This window comes from Lactuca saligna, chromosome 3 (genome assembly GCF_052625555.1).
Source record: "Lactuca saligna cultivar CGN05327 chromosome 3, ASM5262555v1, whole genome shotgun sequence".
NCBI lineage: Eukaryota > Viridiplantae > Streptophyta > Magnoliopsida > Asterales > Asteraceae > Lactuca > Lactuca saligna.
In genome coordinates this window covers 26,206,958-26,223,388 of record NC_136419.1, presented here as the reverse complement: position 1 = coordinate 26,223,388, position 16,431 = coordinate 26,206,958, and the positions used below count along the sequence as shown (strand labels likewise).

Genomic DNA, 16,431 nt, shown 5'->3' with positions numbered 1-16,431 from the left:
TAGCACCGCCTTTCACCCGCAGACGGATGGCCAGAGCGAGCAGACCATCCAGACTCTGGAGGATATGCTGCGGGCGTGCGTGCTAGACTTCGGTGGTAGCTGGGATACCTATCTTCCCCTGGCCGAGTTCTCCTACAACAACAGCTACCACGCGAGTATCGACTGCCCTCCCTTCGAGATGCTGTACGGACGGAGGTGTAGGACCCCGATATGCTGGGGTGAAGTTGGCCAGAGGGTCATGGGGAGCACCGAAGTGGTGCTCAAGACGATCGAGAGGATCCAGCAGGTCCGGAGCAGGCTTCAGACTGCTCAGAGTCGGCAGAAAAGTTATGCCGACAAGCGTCGATCCGATTTGGAGTTCCAAGTCGGGGATATGGTTCTCCTGAAGGTGTCGCCTTGGAAAGGCGTCATTCGATTCAGGAAGCGGGGCAAGTTGGGCCCGCGATTCATCGGACCGTTCAGGGTCGTAGCCCGGGTGGGCAAGGTGGCGTATAGGTTGGATCTGCCAGCCGAGCTCAGCCAGATCCACAACACTTTCCATGTTTCTCAGTTGCAGAAGTGCTTAGTGGACGATTCAGCAGTAGTGCCTTTGGAGGATATTCAGGTTGATGACAGCCTGAATTACATTGAGCGCCCAGTCGCAATCCTCGACAGGAAGTCGAAGGATTTGAGGAACAAGAGGGTGGAATTAGTGAAGGTGCAATGGCAGCACCGCAAGGGTTCGGAATGGACTTGGGAGCCGATGGACGAGACGATGGAGCATTACCCCGAGCTGTTTCAGGATCGAGCAGCAGACTTCGAGGACGAAGTCTAAAATAAGTGGGGGAGATTTGTAGCACCTGGTTTCTGGTATGTAAATCTATTCGAATATTTCCTATTTTAGCCTTGGACTCGGCGAGTCATAGGTCCGACTCACCGAGTAGGGACGTGACCCAGGACACGTTTTAAGTTGGCGACTCGGCGAGTCCATATCCTGGACTCGGCGAGTCGCCGCTGTTGGATGAAACCCTAAGTTTCAGGGGTTTGCACCCTATTTAAACGACTTAACTGCCCCAAGCCAGCCCCCATTCACCCTTAGAGCCCTGTATCCCCTGTTCTAAGTTGTTCCTTGAGAGTTGGACGCTATTGTGTGTGTTTTTGAAGGTTTTGAAGGAGGAAGGAAGTAGATCCAGAAGAAGGGAAGCCATCCAGGCAATTATTGTGTTCTTCCAGCAGTTCCTTTGAGGTATAACCCTTTTCCCCATGATTCTATGCTTAAAACTTCATTTGGGTCTTTCTTGGTCAAATCCCCAAGCTTGTATGTGCATTATATGTCGTAATAAGATGTTTGGCCTCTGGATCTAGGCAAGATTGAGCTCCAGGAGCTCAGATCTGTTAGCTTTATGGCCCCATGTTGCTTGTTAGCCCTAGATCTACCCTTTTAAGACATTTTGAGCCCTAAAATCCATATTGGTGAATATCCACACGTAAAGTTGGAAACTTTACGTGTGATTTGTGTCCTAGAAGTCCAGATCTATGAATGTCATGGAGTGGAATCGAGCAAATCCGTGTATTTAGTGGGTGCATGGCAACGACTCGGCGAGTCGTTCATATGACTCGGCGAGTCTGTTCGCGAGTCTCCGAGTTTATCCCCTTTTCATAATGTTGAGTGAGCAGTGAGTCACGGGGTGTGACTCAGTGAGTCGGAAGCTTAACCCATCTATGGAGGTACTCGGCGAGTCAATGCCCTGACTCGGCGAGTTCAAGGCAATCTCCTTAGATCAAGAACAGACTCAGCGAGTTGTTCATACAACTCGGCGAGTCTAAGCATGAGTGTTCAACGGATGAAGACGAACTCGACGAGTGTTCATGCAACTCGGCGAGTAGGACAAAGAACTTTAATGTCAGTTTAGAAGAAGAACTCGTCGAGTCATAACCCAACTCGATGAGTAGAATCAGGGACCCAGGACAATCGTCTGGATAGGGACTCGGCGAGTTGGAGAGCCAACTCGGCGAGTCGGGTCAACTAAAAGTTGACTATGATTTGACTTAGGGCTAGACCAGGGGTAAAATGGTCTTTTTACCCAAAGGACAATTAGCAGTGTGTGATTAAGTATATTGTGGGAATTACAGTCGGGGGGTTTCCGGAGCAGCAGCAGCAGTAGTAGGTGATCAATTCCCACACAGACCAACAGCTATTTCGAGGTGAGTTTCCTTTCCACTAGGAACGGGTCTAAGGCACCAAGGCCGACCCGTGTAGACGAGATGCTAGTACTAGAGTGTGGGCCGAGCCCGTATCTCTGGGTTTAGTCAAGTATGATATATGTGTTAATATGATAGAGTTGTTTATACTTGTTGTCTGCGTGATACTTGTATGTTATGGGTTAGCGGCTGAGTATGGGCAGGGCCCGTATCTCTCCGAGGTTGGAGTGTGGGCTAGGCCCGTATCTCCCCGATCGCGAAGTGTGGGCAGGGCCCGTATCTTCACAAGTGTGGGCGAGGGCCATATCTCCTGGCTAGCGAAGTGTGGGCAGAGCCCGTATCTTCCCGAGTGTGGGCAAGGCCCGTAACTCCTAGCTGAACATTGTTTGTTATATGTATGCATGGTATGGGGTATTATGGGGGAACTCACTAAGCTTTGTGCTTACAGTTTCAGTTTTGGTTTCAGGTACCTCCTCAGCTAGGGGAAAGGAGCCGACGCGATAGCAGCATGTCACACACACACTCTCCGGTTTCCGCATTTACGAGCTTTTCTGGGATTGATACTCTGATATTCTGATTGGTTGTATGTTTTGGTTTTCAGACATGGTTCAGTTTATATTATGATTGATCAAACGATGTTTTAGTTATTAATATTTTCTAAAGTAATGTTTTTAAACAAAATTTTTTGGATGTGAAAATTGGGTCGTTACAATCCACTTGTCATATTTCATAGTCATGAAATGCAGCAATGACTAACATAACCCTAATAGATTTAATCTTCGCTACTGGTGAGAATGTCTCATCATAGTCAACTCCCGGAGTTTGAGAAAATCCCTTCGCAACCAGTCGCACCTTGTATGTGTGTACTTTCCCATCCATGTCGGTCATCTTCTTGAAGATCCATTTGCACCTGACTGTCTTACGACCTGGTACATTGTCAACCAAGTTCCAAACCTGATTGCCATATATGGACTTAATCTTGTTGTCCATAGCCTCTTTCCATCTAGCAGACTCAAGGCCTACCATGGCTTCCTTGTAGTTGTTAGGTTCATCCAAATTTATCAGTGTGTTACCACTGATAAATGAATCACCCTCAGATTTTATATAGAAACCATACAACACATGTGGATCGTTAGTGTTTGAGGTTCCTTCAGCGATTAACTCTTGAAGTTCTTCAATGTCTATTTGCCTCTCACTGTCTCCTTGGAATATCAGCTCTCTCTCTCTCACGATGTAACACCGTAAATTTTCAAACAAAATTTTCATTTAAAATCATATAATCCTCGTAACACAATTCACAAAAATCTCATTTATTTAATTTAAAAATCGCAAATCCATAATTGTTTGAATAAAATCCAGGATCCTCAAAAGATAACTGTTTCACTAGTGTGTACAATCAAGTCGGTGCCTTCCCGTGATCGTTAGAAAAACCTGAAACACATAACACACGACACGGTAAGCATGAAGCGTAGTGAGTTCCCAAAAATACAACACATGTCGCATTAGCCACTCGAGGCTAACTGAATACGACCCCTCTATTGTCTCAATTACTCACGTTGACCAAACCCTAAAGTTAATAGAAGTCAACTCGAGTCAACAGTCCAAGTTTGATCTGACTCTTCGAGTGCACTCATGCGACTCGTGGAGTCCACTCATTCCTCATAAGTCTCGTGAAGGTATACCTCGTCGAGTCAACCCCTAACTCATCGAGCTATCGCATGGTCTAGCTCATCGGGACAAACCCTAACCGATTCATCGCGTCGGTTTCATGGACTCGGCGAGTCCCTTCGATTCGATTTCTCATTTAGACGATTTAAGGTAGATCTATCACTCCAAACACTAGATCTACCATCCTAAGGATTGATTATCATGTAAAGCTTCGATCTTTACTCTCATGCATGGTGGTTTTGCTCCAATCAACCTTTACATGTTCTCACAAGGTGTTAAACACCATACTCCTCACATGGATGAATAAAGTTTGTGCCTTTGGACTCTAGGGACGTTACAAGGTCCAGATCTGAGGTTTAAAGCTCTAGATAACTTAGTATTCTCGAATTCCCAAATAAAATGTGATGAAAACCCTAATTTCTCAAACTTATGAAATCTAACTAAATAAAGGGAAAAGATTCAAGATTTTTACCTTCCTCATGAAGATCTGGACGAAATATCTTGAACCCCAATAGCTCCTTCCTGTTCCTTGCTGAACAAACTCCCCTTCCTCCTCAAAGATGCACTAAAATCCTTCAATATTTGCTGGTAGACTCTCTTAGCTCACTACACTCGTTTAGGGTTTCACATAGTAAGGTTAAGCATCTGATGAGCCGCAATTGAGGCTATAAGTGTCCTTATATAGGCCCCAAACTCGGGAATTTAGGGTTTCACTCCAAAACACCGACTCGGCGAGTCGGCTCTCTGACTCGTCGAGTCCATTTATTAATCCCACGCGGTCAACTCGATTCTACTCGATGAGTTGGACTCTCAACTCGTCGAGTCACTCAATAACTTTCAATATTAAACACACAAATAATATGCCTGGGAGTCCAGATGTTACAATTCTCCCCCACTTGAATTAGATTTCGCCCTCGAAATTGCTCTTCAACAACACATAAAACGAACCCAATACCCGAAAAACACTACCGAAAGGATCTCATACCACACAACTATCTTCCTCCATGGATACTTGAATCCAAACAGGAACTCCCAAACCCGAAAAAGGACAAACCCCTCTGCCGCTATGATACCCATTCTTGCTCTCCAGAACCTGGAAACTCTAGTGGCCTGTCTCACTGCCAAACCGCCCTCTCAAGATATCACCATGTTATTCGCTCCTTGAGTAACTGACCCCGATAACTCACTGCCCCTCTAATTCTCTTGTTGTGACTGATAGAAACAAGTCAATGACCAATACTTAGCTACTGATCACTCATACCAGATATACTAAATGATCCATATCATACTCTAAGGAACGAAAGGGTCACATCTCACAAAGGACCCATCCACTGTACTGCAATCAGAACCCATCTGAACAATGAACTTTCAACATCTTGCCCTCAGGCACAAGAAAATGATCGTGCTTGCTCAGATGTATATTTTGACATCTAATAATCATAAATCCAAGCTCCTTTTCAAATATCCCTTTCAACATTGAGCACCAGTTCAACTCCCGTCCCAACAGTTGAACCTCCAAAAGTTACCCATTTCATACCCCAAAACATCTCACTGACTTCCTTCTCACAATAACTATCTCGGCCCATTGTGACATACAAATCACAAAGTTCATTTTACCCCAAGCGAATACTACAATCCCGATTGAAATCGTCACACCCTCGACCTCTGTCGTCAACTACTCATTAGTTCCATGCGTCTTGCGGTCCTTCCCACCTAAACGAACTGACCCACTCAGGTCTAAGACATCATATGACACACAATACCCGTCAAAATAGAACCCACCTCTAAATCCAGAATCTCATTTCGCCTTGTCAATACACCACTAGAGCCAACTCAAACTCGAGAGTCTGGCCCTACGCGGAATTGGAACCACTCGTCCTAATAAAGCGCTCAACTCATAACCCATGACCCGCAACTCACGCGTATATCACTTCTCCAATTCCTACTGATTGCAATAACAACACCTTAACTCTGAATACAACGATTCCCGACTATTAGGGAGATCTCAGTCTCGCCCCTGGCCCGACCACCAGGTTCCCACAGACTCAGTTGTTAAGGCTACCCAAGCCTAGAAATCCTCTGCGTCATGCTCTGGCTAGTAAATACTATGGCTCCCCGTAGATTCACGATGCTTCTCTCTTATTCGTTAGCTAGTGGAAGCTACGATTCCACGCAGTTCCACCATACTCTTCCGCTGACCAATGAAAACTACAGCTCCCCGTAGTTTCACAACACTCTCCCTTTGATTGGTGAATACTATAGCTTCCCGCAGTATTACCACACTCTCTTGCTGATTGGTAAATACTACAGATTCCCGCAATATTACCATACTCTCTCGCTGATTGGTGAATACTATGGCTCCCTGTAGTATCACCACACTCTCTCACACTAACCCATTGATGCTACAGCTCCCCGTAGTCTTACAACACTTTCTCTTATCCCCCGCAATCTTATCCTTAAGTCAACACCACACTGTGTTTACTAAATCATGATTTGCAACCCAACATAGATAGGTGAACACACCTACCCAAAACAAGCATCACTACTCCCGACAACAACCACCATGAAAAAACTCTTTTTCTCGCCAGAATTCACATTTTAGATAATCTCGCTTGATGTCAAATAGTTGAAGGTCTCCCACTAGAACCATAGCTACTTGATACACCACCTGCTATCTCAAACTCAAGACTCAAAATACTCCGAAATTTAGGACATCATACTTGGATACCTTGGTACACCATCACAAAACCTCACGATATCATGCCTTAACCAATAATATTATATTCACGGCATCACACTCAGATACCGCAATGTACCCTCTCAGAATCTCACCACCGATTTTAATCTCGCACAACCTGTAACTTCAAAATATTCCCATCTCACAAATTGAAACACAGAGGAATTGTCAATGACTGAAAACACGTTGATGAAATCCGAAGCTTCACCCTCTACTGATCACCGCCCGCACGAACTACTCACACCGACTCTGAAATTAGTTGATGAATCAACTGCTGCTCCTCCTGGAGTATAGATCACAATCTATACCTATACCCGCAAATCTCAGCTATTGCACCCTGAACTCGATGACCCCACCGCCTCGAACTCAACAATTGCAAACCTGAAAAAAATCCCTAGCCATAATACATTCTTTGTCCAACAGCCATAAGCCATGGATTCAGTTATCCATCCTTAAGCACATACCCGAACATCACGCTGCCTTGCATCTCGCCTCACCCTCTAATATCCCAGGTCTCAGGTGTCTGCACCACGAATCTCCATAACCAGTTCTCTATCCGCACTTTGAATGGATCGTTGATCCTCTTAATAGAATACTCAGTTTTCCCCCCACTCGGGGTTCGAACCATCACCAATTAGCATACCAACAATCTACTCCATAGACTGTTTCACCAGGTATATCACACTTGACTCTTGGAACGTACCATATAATCACTTCAATGATCTTCCCGTTGGAACCAAACAACTCCAAATATCCCGTAACTTAGACAAGAATCTCAAAATCCTCCCAATGTAACTGCCTCTAGTCGTCTTGAATCCTCATACCGATATACCGCCGGATACCTCAACTATTTTGAATTAGTCGTGACTCTTGGTCTGGAAATAATGCACTTATCACACACTTCGTCTCTGACTCCTCGACCAGCCTACCGTCGTGGGAATTATCATAAAATCAAGATACCCCACTCTCACATTTGATACACAATGAAGACAACGAGGGCCACCGCCCCAATATACTCCTCTTAACCACCTAAAACTGTTGCTAAAAGTATGCCTCCCCAAAGGCACCTCCTTATTCTCTTCCCTCATAGACCCACAATGAAAGGGTGGTGACAGCTAGAGGGAGGTGAGGTGAAGTTGGCGGCTGAAGTATAGAGTGGCTAGGTTAGGGTTTGAGAAGGTAGCGGTTTTATATACCTCGACTCCCTTAGAACATGATTCCCATAATAACAAAATCAGCCCCTCCAACTTCTTTTTCTTTCAAATCTAATCCAGATGTTACCAAACGACCCTTCCTATGCAAAACCCTTTTCAGTTTAGGTCTAGAATTTACCATTTGGTCCTTTCCCCAAGAATCTATTCAATATAAGTCCAAATGATACCAAACACCCCCTGACTGCTGAAAATATTTACAAAATAAGTCCCGAAATTACACTTTAACCCACAAAACTCCAAATCATGTCATTTGGCTTCCCGAAACCAACACCCCACTAATTATTATTTGATTTTGGACTATAATAATATAAAATAATAATAATAATTTCTTCTTGGGGTTTCCAGATTTATTATTTAATTACTCTATTTTAAACAGGGTGTTACATGAGCTTTTCTAACTATTTTAACAATTAAGAAAAGTCTAGGTAATCTCAAGCTTCTTGAATTACTATAACCAAATTAAAGATTTAGAACAAGTATTGCATCATTGGATTCTAATGATATGTTCATCAAATGTTCAAGTGAGGAAACCTTAAGTCAGCCATCTTTCTCTTATTAATTTTACATCAACCCCTTGTTTTTGTTTAAATTGTCTATTTAAATCTTAGTTTAGTTCTAGTTTATTTCAAGTATTTCAAAAGACCAAAACCCCCTATTTTTCACTTTTATTGTCAGTTACAAGTATTTTTACAAAGAGATTTTTCATAGAGTTATAAAATTAAACCAATCTCCACGGATTTGACCCCTTTACCACTATACACTATTTTAGTGTAAAAAATTTAGGTTTATTAATTTTGTTGGCCTCAATAACCATCACGACCCCTCTGCATCAACACTGCCCCCAAATCGGAGATCGAAGCATCACAATAAACCATAAAATCATCAACACCCTCTGGCAGGGTCAGAATTGGTGCCTCGCACAACCACTGCCAAAGAATATCAAAAGTTGTCTGTTGCTCAGGCCCCCAGCGAAATATCACCAACTTATTGGTCACTCGGGTCAATGGAACAACGATCTTGGAGAAATCGTAGATGAATATCTGATAATTACCATCCAACCCAAGAAAGACTTGAATCTCTGATGGAGACCTTGAAACCTCCCACTGCATCATGGCCTCAACCATGGCCAGATCAACCAAAATACCTTCCTAGTTGACAAGGTTCCCCAAAAACTACACCTCGCGCAACCAGAACTCACATTTGGAGAACTTTGTGAAAAGTCTCTCCCTCTCCAATGTCTCCAGCACTTCCCTTAAGTTCTCTTCTGAAGATAGCGCCCGGGTATCCATGACATAGGCGACATAACCCAACCAACCCTGCTGAAGATAGCGCCCGACCCTCGCTGCAGAACACATAATCGGCCCATGTTGTGGTCTCTCGCCATGAATCACCATTTCTCCCCCACTTGGGGTCTGAACCCGAACTAGCTGTTGCTCGTTGTCGATCACTACTTCTTTAGGGCTCAACCTATCCATGCTCATGATAACATTGTTCTCACGTAGAGGAATAAGAACCAAATCAATCGGATACTACTCACTGAATAACTAGAGAGTACAACCCTGATGGAGCCTCACAACCCGAACAGACCTATCATCAGAAATGTTGATGTCAAGAGGACAATCCAACTCCCCCGGAGCTCCAGCAAATCTCTTGCTCAGCGCAAGCGATATAAATGATCGGGTAGCCCTCGAATCAAACAATATCAAAGAAGAAATGACGTTCACAAGGAACGATCCTAACATAAAACATATAAACACAAGCAGACAATTTAATATAAATAAAGAGATAAAGAGAAGATACATACATATCACCACATCGGGAGCTGCACACGCCTCCTCGACTGTCAATTGGAAAGCCCTGCTCTTCGCCACATGCGCGTCTGCCCGGCCCTAGTGGCTGTCAGTAATCCGAAGAGTCGCAGGAGCGGGTACTAACACTGATCCTGTTGCAGCCAAACTCGGACAATGGGCCTTCTTGTGGCCCCCCTGATTGCACTAAAAGCAAATCAGATCAGATATCGGGGTGATGGTGGTGGTAGCAGTACAATCCCTTCTTATATGACTAGTCTGGCCGCACTTGAAGCAACAAGAACCACCCACCTTGCACGTCCCCTCGTGTGACCTGTCGTACTTGCCACAAGGGCCTCGGCCCTGCTGGGCCTTCCCCTCGTATCCACAACCTTGGGCCTTTGCCCAAACCTCTTGATACCTGAACCTTATCTAGCTTCCTCTTCCTCTCCATCTCTAGATCAATCTCCCTTCTCTAGCCCTCGTTGTCATGTCTTCCAGCGTCTTACTACTGGATCGGCTCACAAATTGCCAAATGTCGCTCCTCAACATCTCATGGTATTGGGCCTTCTTCATTTCCTCGTCTGCCACATAATGCGGAACCAAAAACGCCCTCTCCCTGAACATAGTGGTGATCTCAGCCACCGTCTCAGTAGTTTGGCAGAGATCCTGAAACTCTCACACCATTTATTGCACCTCAATCACCGATGCAAACTCGGCTCAGAACCTAGTCGAGAAACCATCCTAGGTCATCACATCAACATTAAAATAAATAATTTTTTACCTCAGATGTGTTAATCATATTCACATTTAATAAACTTTTTTATATTTTTTATACAAAAAATATTTATAAAAAGCTTTACAAAAACATATATATATATATATATATATATATATATATATATATATATATATATATATATATATATATATTAAAAAAAACATTAAAAAAATATATTCGAACAAAACATCAAAATAAAAACAAAAAAATTTAAAAAAAAAAACGTCAAAAAATGTAAACGAACAAAATATAAAAAACATTAAAGAAATATATACAAATAAAATTTCAAAAAGATATAAATCATAAAAAAAATCTTAATTAATAAAATAAAATAAAACAGGAATATTTAAAAAAATTAAACAATTGTGGGTGGGTGGGTGGGTGTATGTGTGTGTATATATATATATATATATATATATATATATATATATATATATATATATATATATATATATATATATATATATATAACAAAAACATAATAGTAAGGGTAAAATGGTTTTTTGGCACACTGTTTTCCATCTTCGGCTACTTGAAGTGGAAGGTCTGGGATGGTTCAGTCTTTTTTTTCCGTAGAGTAATAATCTCCCCCTGGGTGACTTTTGTTGGATGACGGATAATCAATCATAAGGTCCTTGATTTATATTACCCAATTTTTACAGCTAGCCAGCATTCAATCTCTCTGACAATCTTGTTTCTCTTATCCTCTAAAGCCTTCTTGGATCTTTAAGCCAAACCAATTATTGCTTCAAGGAATTAGAGTGACCGAGGTGCTTATTTATTAACCTGAAGAAGATCCTCCCTCGTTATCTTCATTAAAGACGATCCCAAGTTCGGGTCATCTATTGGTCCTTCCATTCATTCCAAGTGCCGGTGTCGACCAATGTATTTAGGTTCATCCTCGAAATGATTAAAATAATTATTCATCATTGTTGGCACCATAGATGAGAAATGTCAAGAAGCTCTTGACCCAAAAAAAAAAAAAAAAAAAAAAAAAAAAGTCATGAGAGACAGAGAGAGGCTTATGTTGAAGAGGTGCGTCTATTGTGTAGATATGAAAGAAATACTATTTCTTCTGCATGTTAAGGATGATTTGAATATATATAAGTTTCTCTTAAAGGCATATACATACGAGAACACTTGATATACAAATAAATAAACAAACAAACAAATAAACAAACAAACGTTATGTATGGATGATTTTTTTTTTTCATTTTATAAGTTAAAACTTTCGCCTTTCACGACAGGTAGACTTCCACACTAACAGTTTTAACTACCTGGCAAACGGGACACACACTTGTAAAACCATCACAATCTTTACATAAACTCAGGTGTCTACATGGCATTACTAAAACCGACACCTCTTTTGTTCTGCATGCCTTGCAAGTAGTAGTAGTAGAAATATGGTTTTTGGGATCCATAGATGATACCGCATCATTATCGTTTTCAAGATCCGTGTCTCCAAATCCTTCTTTGATTTGGTTATCATTTCCCTGAGCCAGTGCTTGGTGGAGGTTTGTTTTCAATATGTTCACCATTGACTCGTTGTACTTTGCTCTGTAGTGCCAATTTTGAGCTTCAGTTGCCACGTGTTTTATTCTTTCCACAAGTTCTTTGTTTTTGCGGTTTATGGTTTGGATCTCGTGTTCTTTCTCACGTACTTTATTGGCTACCCCTTTTTCTATGGCAGCCAAAAATGAAGCCACGTGTCTCTGCCTTATGTCCCTCATCCCTTTCAACATGTTTTCCTCCTGTTATTGTTAATTTCCAAAAAAGGTTACTACACAAAGAATATACAAACTCCTACAACAAAATTATTAAACTAAATTACATGTTTGGTTTTTGCAACTTTGTGTTGAAAAACTGCCCCTATCATCTCATTTGCCAACTCATGTGAAACGACCCAAATAATCTATCAAATATCATAAAAGGGTAAAATAGTCTTTTTACATGGGTTATTAACCAAAAACCCATGTCAATTTACTATTTTCACCTTATATGATATATCATAATATCATTTGTTTCGCCATTTGTGACAATACCAGGAAGGGACAAAATAAGTTTTTTATACGATTTTCTTACGAAGAGGGCATTTACGTCTTTTGCATTTACAAAAATTCGAGTATGGGTTTATGTCCCACCTTTTTGGCAGCAATAAAACAATTGCAAGGTCATGCCATGGGAAACGCAGTCCTTAACCCATATCAAATGACTATTTTGCCCACATCTATACATGAAAGATCACTGGGGTTGCATTAACTAGAGAAGGTTTCAAGGGCTTTCATTTTATCAATGATGAAGAACAAGAGGGCGTTTACGTCTTTTTTTTCAGTAGGAATAGAAAAATGCAAGTTTCAATATTTGGTCCCATGGAAATAGTACCTGGATCATAATGTATCTTTCAAATTCGTCTTTATGTCGATCGAGTTCAGTTGTAATGCTATCACCTAAAGAAGACATGATAGATGGTGCTAATGTCATACTTGCACTTGCTGAAGTGATGGAAGAGTTGCGTTCCTCATCATCATATGATAACTTTAAACCAGTTGATACATGGTGTGGGTTTGGGATGGTTGAAGGGGGGTTAATATCATCATTATAAAAACTATGATTCAATGAAATCTGAAGCTTTTTCTGCATAAAGTTATTAGCCTCGGTTTCCCTTGGTCGTTTGTTGGGTCGAAAAACAGGACTATTTTGATCTCTTGCTGAATAATTTACTTGATCAACATTACAGGCAACTGCCAATATGGAAATTCAAAGATCAGATGAATGTTAATAAGTTTGAAAAAGAAAGAAATTTTGAATCTTGTTTTTGAAGGATTGAAAATTACCATTTCCAAATAGCTGCAATTGGTTTGATGTGTTTGAAGGGTATTGGAAAAGGTTCTCATCAACAAAGACAGGGATTAATGAATTGTTGTTACTTCCTCCCAACATGTTCTTTAAATGAATTATACAAAGACAATCCACCTGTAAAAGAATAATGGAAAGAAGAATTAGATTTTGGAATGCTACAAGTTGCCAATGCCACCAAAAGTAATGCCCTTTACACTATACAACAATTTTATGCACCCAATAACATAAGATTCCCACACTACTTCAGAGAATATGTTTCCAATTAAGAATAGTGATATATGATATAAAGAACTTAAAAGGGTACCAAGCCAAGAATGGGAGCAATAATGTAAGTATCCAATTTGTACACAATAATGTATTTCATTGGTTCCTAAAGAATGAATGCTTACCAATATAAAAGGGCAAAGTTGTTATTCAATTAAGTGAGGCAACAACACTGATGTTGAAATTTTGTTGGAGTAAATTTACCCCAAGTCAAGCCAAAACTCACAATTTTGGATGAACAATAACGGCCAGTTACAAAGTGATGACTCCACTAGGAAGCAACTATTCCATGTGCCTTAATAGTGTGATACACAGCACTACATTGACACAGAACTAACAAGCAAGGAATAAACTTGCAACAATTGGGCGTCATCATCATCTTTATCGGGTTAAAATGTGTGATACACAACTTAGATGAGGGGGACACCAACAAGTGACAAGAATCTATATTTGCAGCATATATTCAACTTTAAAAAGAGAGATGGATGATCAAGTCTACAACTATGATAAGAAACCAGAATGATGATTAGTTCCAGTCGAATACTTTAATGGAATACCTATTTAACTAAGGAAGGCTAAACAGGGCACATACATATCTCCCATGATTCTTATCCATGTATGATTTCTTGAGCCAAAACCCAGATATGAACCCTAGAAATTAGAATCCTAACAGTCACGTCCTCAACCATCAAAATTTCCAAGCGCAAGCCCTTCATCAAGTCGAAAACATTCACCAACGAACTATCTTACCTACTGGATTCAACACCACTCCAGCACTCCTTCCAACTCCAGAATATCCACAGAAAACCACTACATGATAAATCTCGAAAACACATAAAACTCGCACTACGAAAAGAAAATACATGATCGAAAACTTCTCATAGTAAAAACAACAAAAAAAAGTAAATTCAAACAAAATTCAGAATTGAAACAATAAACCAAACGTAACACAAAGTATTGTAACTTGTAACCAGATGATGAATCTACTTACATCATCAATTACACGAAAACCAAAGCAATCAATCAATCACCAAAACAACGAACAAATCGAAAATTACCTCCACGACAACCACCACGAAAACTTCAATCGATCCTGCAAATTCACAAACCAAACAATCTATACATCATTACTCGAATCACTTCAAAAACTCAAATCCGTAACAAAAATCCATCTGAAAAGGAGAATATACCTGGAGTTCATGAGTGATGAGAGAAGAGAGAGAGAAAGGTAGATGAGATAAACAGATAATTGATCGGTGCGGTGGTGGTGGTTACGCAAACGGGGGTGATGGATGGATGGATGGATGGACGTTGAGACATAAATATTAAAATGCGCCTTCACTTCTTCTTATAACGTATTTTCTTTTAATTTAATTTTCCTGACAAAAAAAAAAAAAAAAAAAAAGTAAAGGCGGGGAAATACGTAGAGAGTGTGGGGCCCAGGGAACACGCGACCCAGCAAATTTCTGGAATCACGCCCCCTACTCCTCGATCCACCGGATCTTTCTCTACTAAAATTACGTAATTACCCTTGGATACACACATCTGATAATATAATTATGTTTTCAAAGATCTACTAAAATCTTCCTCTTTTTTTCTGCAATCCAATTTAATTTTATTTGTATATTTGTGTTTTCTCTACCAAATTTGATTTCAAGAAAGGACGGCTATTCTTAATAATATTGTAAGTAAATCAAAGCTTTCATCATTACTCATATTGGTAGAAATTTTAAATTAGTAAATAATGCCTAAAATTAAAGGCAAAATTGTTACATATCTAGCAAATTTTTAAATCACTTCTATGAGAAAAACGATAAATTCATTTAATGCGTTGATAGAGTTTCTCCTAATTTAATCGGTCAAAACACAATGATTCATAAAATAAAGTTTTTTGTTTTAAAATTAATAAAATTTTTAAATATGCACGCATTTAATGATACATATTATCTATTTATTTCTAGAACGGCATAAATGACTTGTAATTTGTAATGAATATCAACGAAAAATATTATTATAGATTTAAATTCTTGTTAAAAAGGAAATGTTGGAGAGAGATAAAATTTATGAAAAAACGAGGAAAAACGATGAATGAGCTTCTGGAGGTTATGGATATAGTTTTATTGTAAATTGAATATAAATACTATATTGATAAAAATATTGATTATCGAGAAATAAACAGTTATGATAAGTTTGTGTCTACTATTTATTGTAACTTTATTTTATAATAAATATTATTAGAAATTACTGATGTAGGATAGGAAACTAGTGGAGGGTATTTATGTCAATGCTTTGAAAATAGCGGTGGTCGGTCCGATGCCCGGGAACGGATGACAATGTTGAACAGAACACAAGGAAGGAAGGGGTGGGGCCCGCATTCTTGTTTTTGGCGGGTAAATGCTGGCGGATGAGAAAACGACGACCCACAATATTTGGTTTTTCTCTTTTATACCCTTTTTGCGGAGAACCTTTTCTTTACATCAAAAGTCCCCCCCCCCCCTCCACTATGACCGTTTGACACTTTGATCCTTTTATTTTGTTTGTTTGGTACTTTTGATAGATTCGTATATACATAATTATTTTTTTTTAAACGGCGAACCGAATATATTAGAAAACAACAAAGGGGTTAAAAGCGAGAAACTAAAGCCACATTACAATAAAATGTTTGACAAATGAGACATACACTAAAAGGACCAATCAAGCATATAACAGTTAGACCTATTTTTAATCAAATTAAAAAGTATGAATACTAATATCGTCCGCCAGAAGCATAAACACTTGTCGATCAGATCTGAAGAGAATAATGTTCCTCTCCTTCCAAATAGTCCACAGAGTCACATAAACAAGAGAAAGTTGTAGTTTCCTTCTTCTTTTACACCCAACAGCCAAATTCAACATCTCCAAAAGCTCCAGACAGGAAGACGGGCACTTATCAAGAATGTC

The 16,431-nt window shown here is 40.2% G+C and overlaps 1 protein-coding gene across 5 annotated transcripts; it reads right to left on the bottom strand.

Annotated features, from left to right (window-relative positions):
* Nucleotides 1-11,554: 11,554 nt before the first annotated feature.
* Nucleotides 11,555-14,821, bottom strand: LOC145034866 (BOI-related E3 ubiquitin-protein ligase 1-like). Of its 5 annotated transcripts, none has more exons than XM_078983420.1 (6): nucleotides 14,682-14,821; nucleotides 14,550-14,584; nucleotides 14,049-14,301; nucleotides 13,203-13,341; nucleotides 12,751-13,109; nucleotides 11,555-12,119 (listed from the first exon to the last, which is right to left on the bottom strand). In XM_078983420.1, the coding sequence occupies exons 4-6, from the start codon at nucleotides 13,306-13,308 to the stop codon at nucleotides 11,607-11,609; spliced, it is 978 nt and encodes a 325-aa protein (XP_078839546.1). In that variant the 5' UTR covers nucleotides 13,309-13,341; nucleotides 14,049-14,301; nucleotides 14,550-14,584; nucleotides 14,682-14,821; the 3' UTR covers nucleotides 11,555-11,606. The 5 variants fall into 5 exon arrangements, with proteins under 5 accessions (XP_078839546.1, XP_078839543.1, XP_078839547.1 ...); XM_078983417.1 differs by having other exon boundaries at nucleotides 14,084-14,301; XM_078983421.1 differs by having other exon boundaries at nucleotides 14,242-14,301.
* Between the last annotated feature and the right edge of the window lie 1,610 nt (nucleotides 14,822-16,431).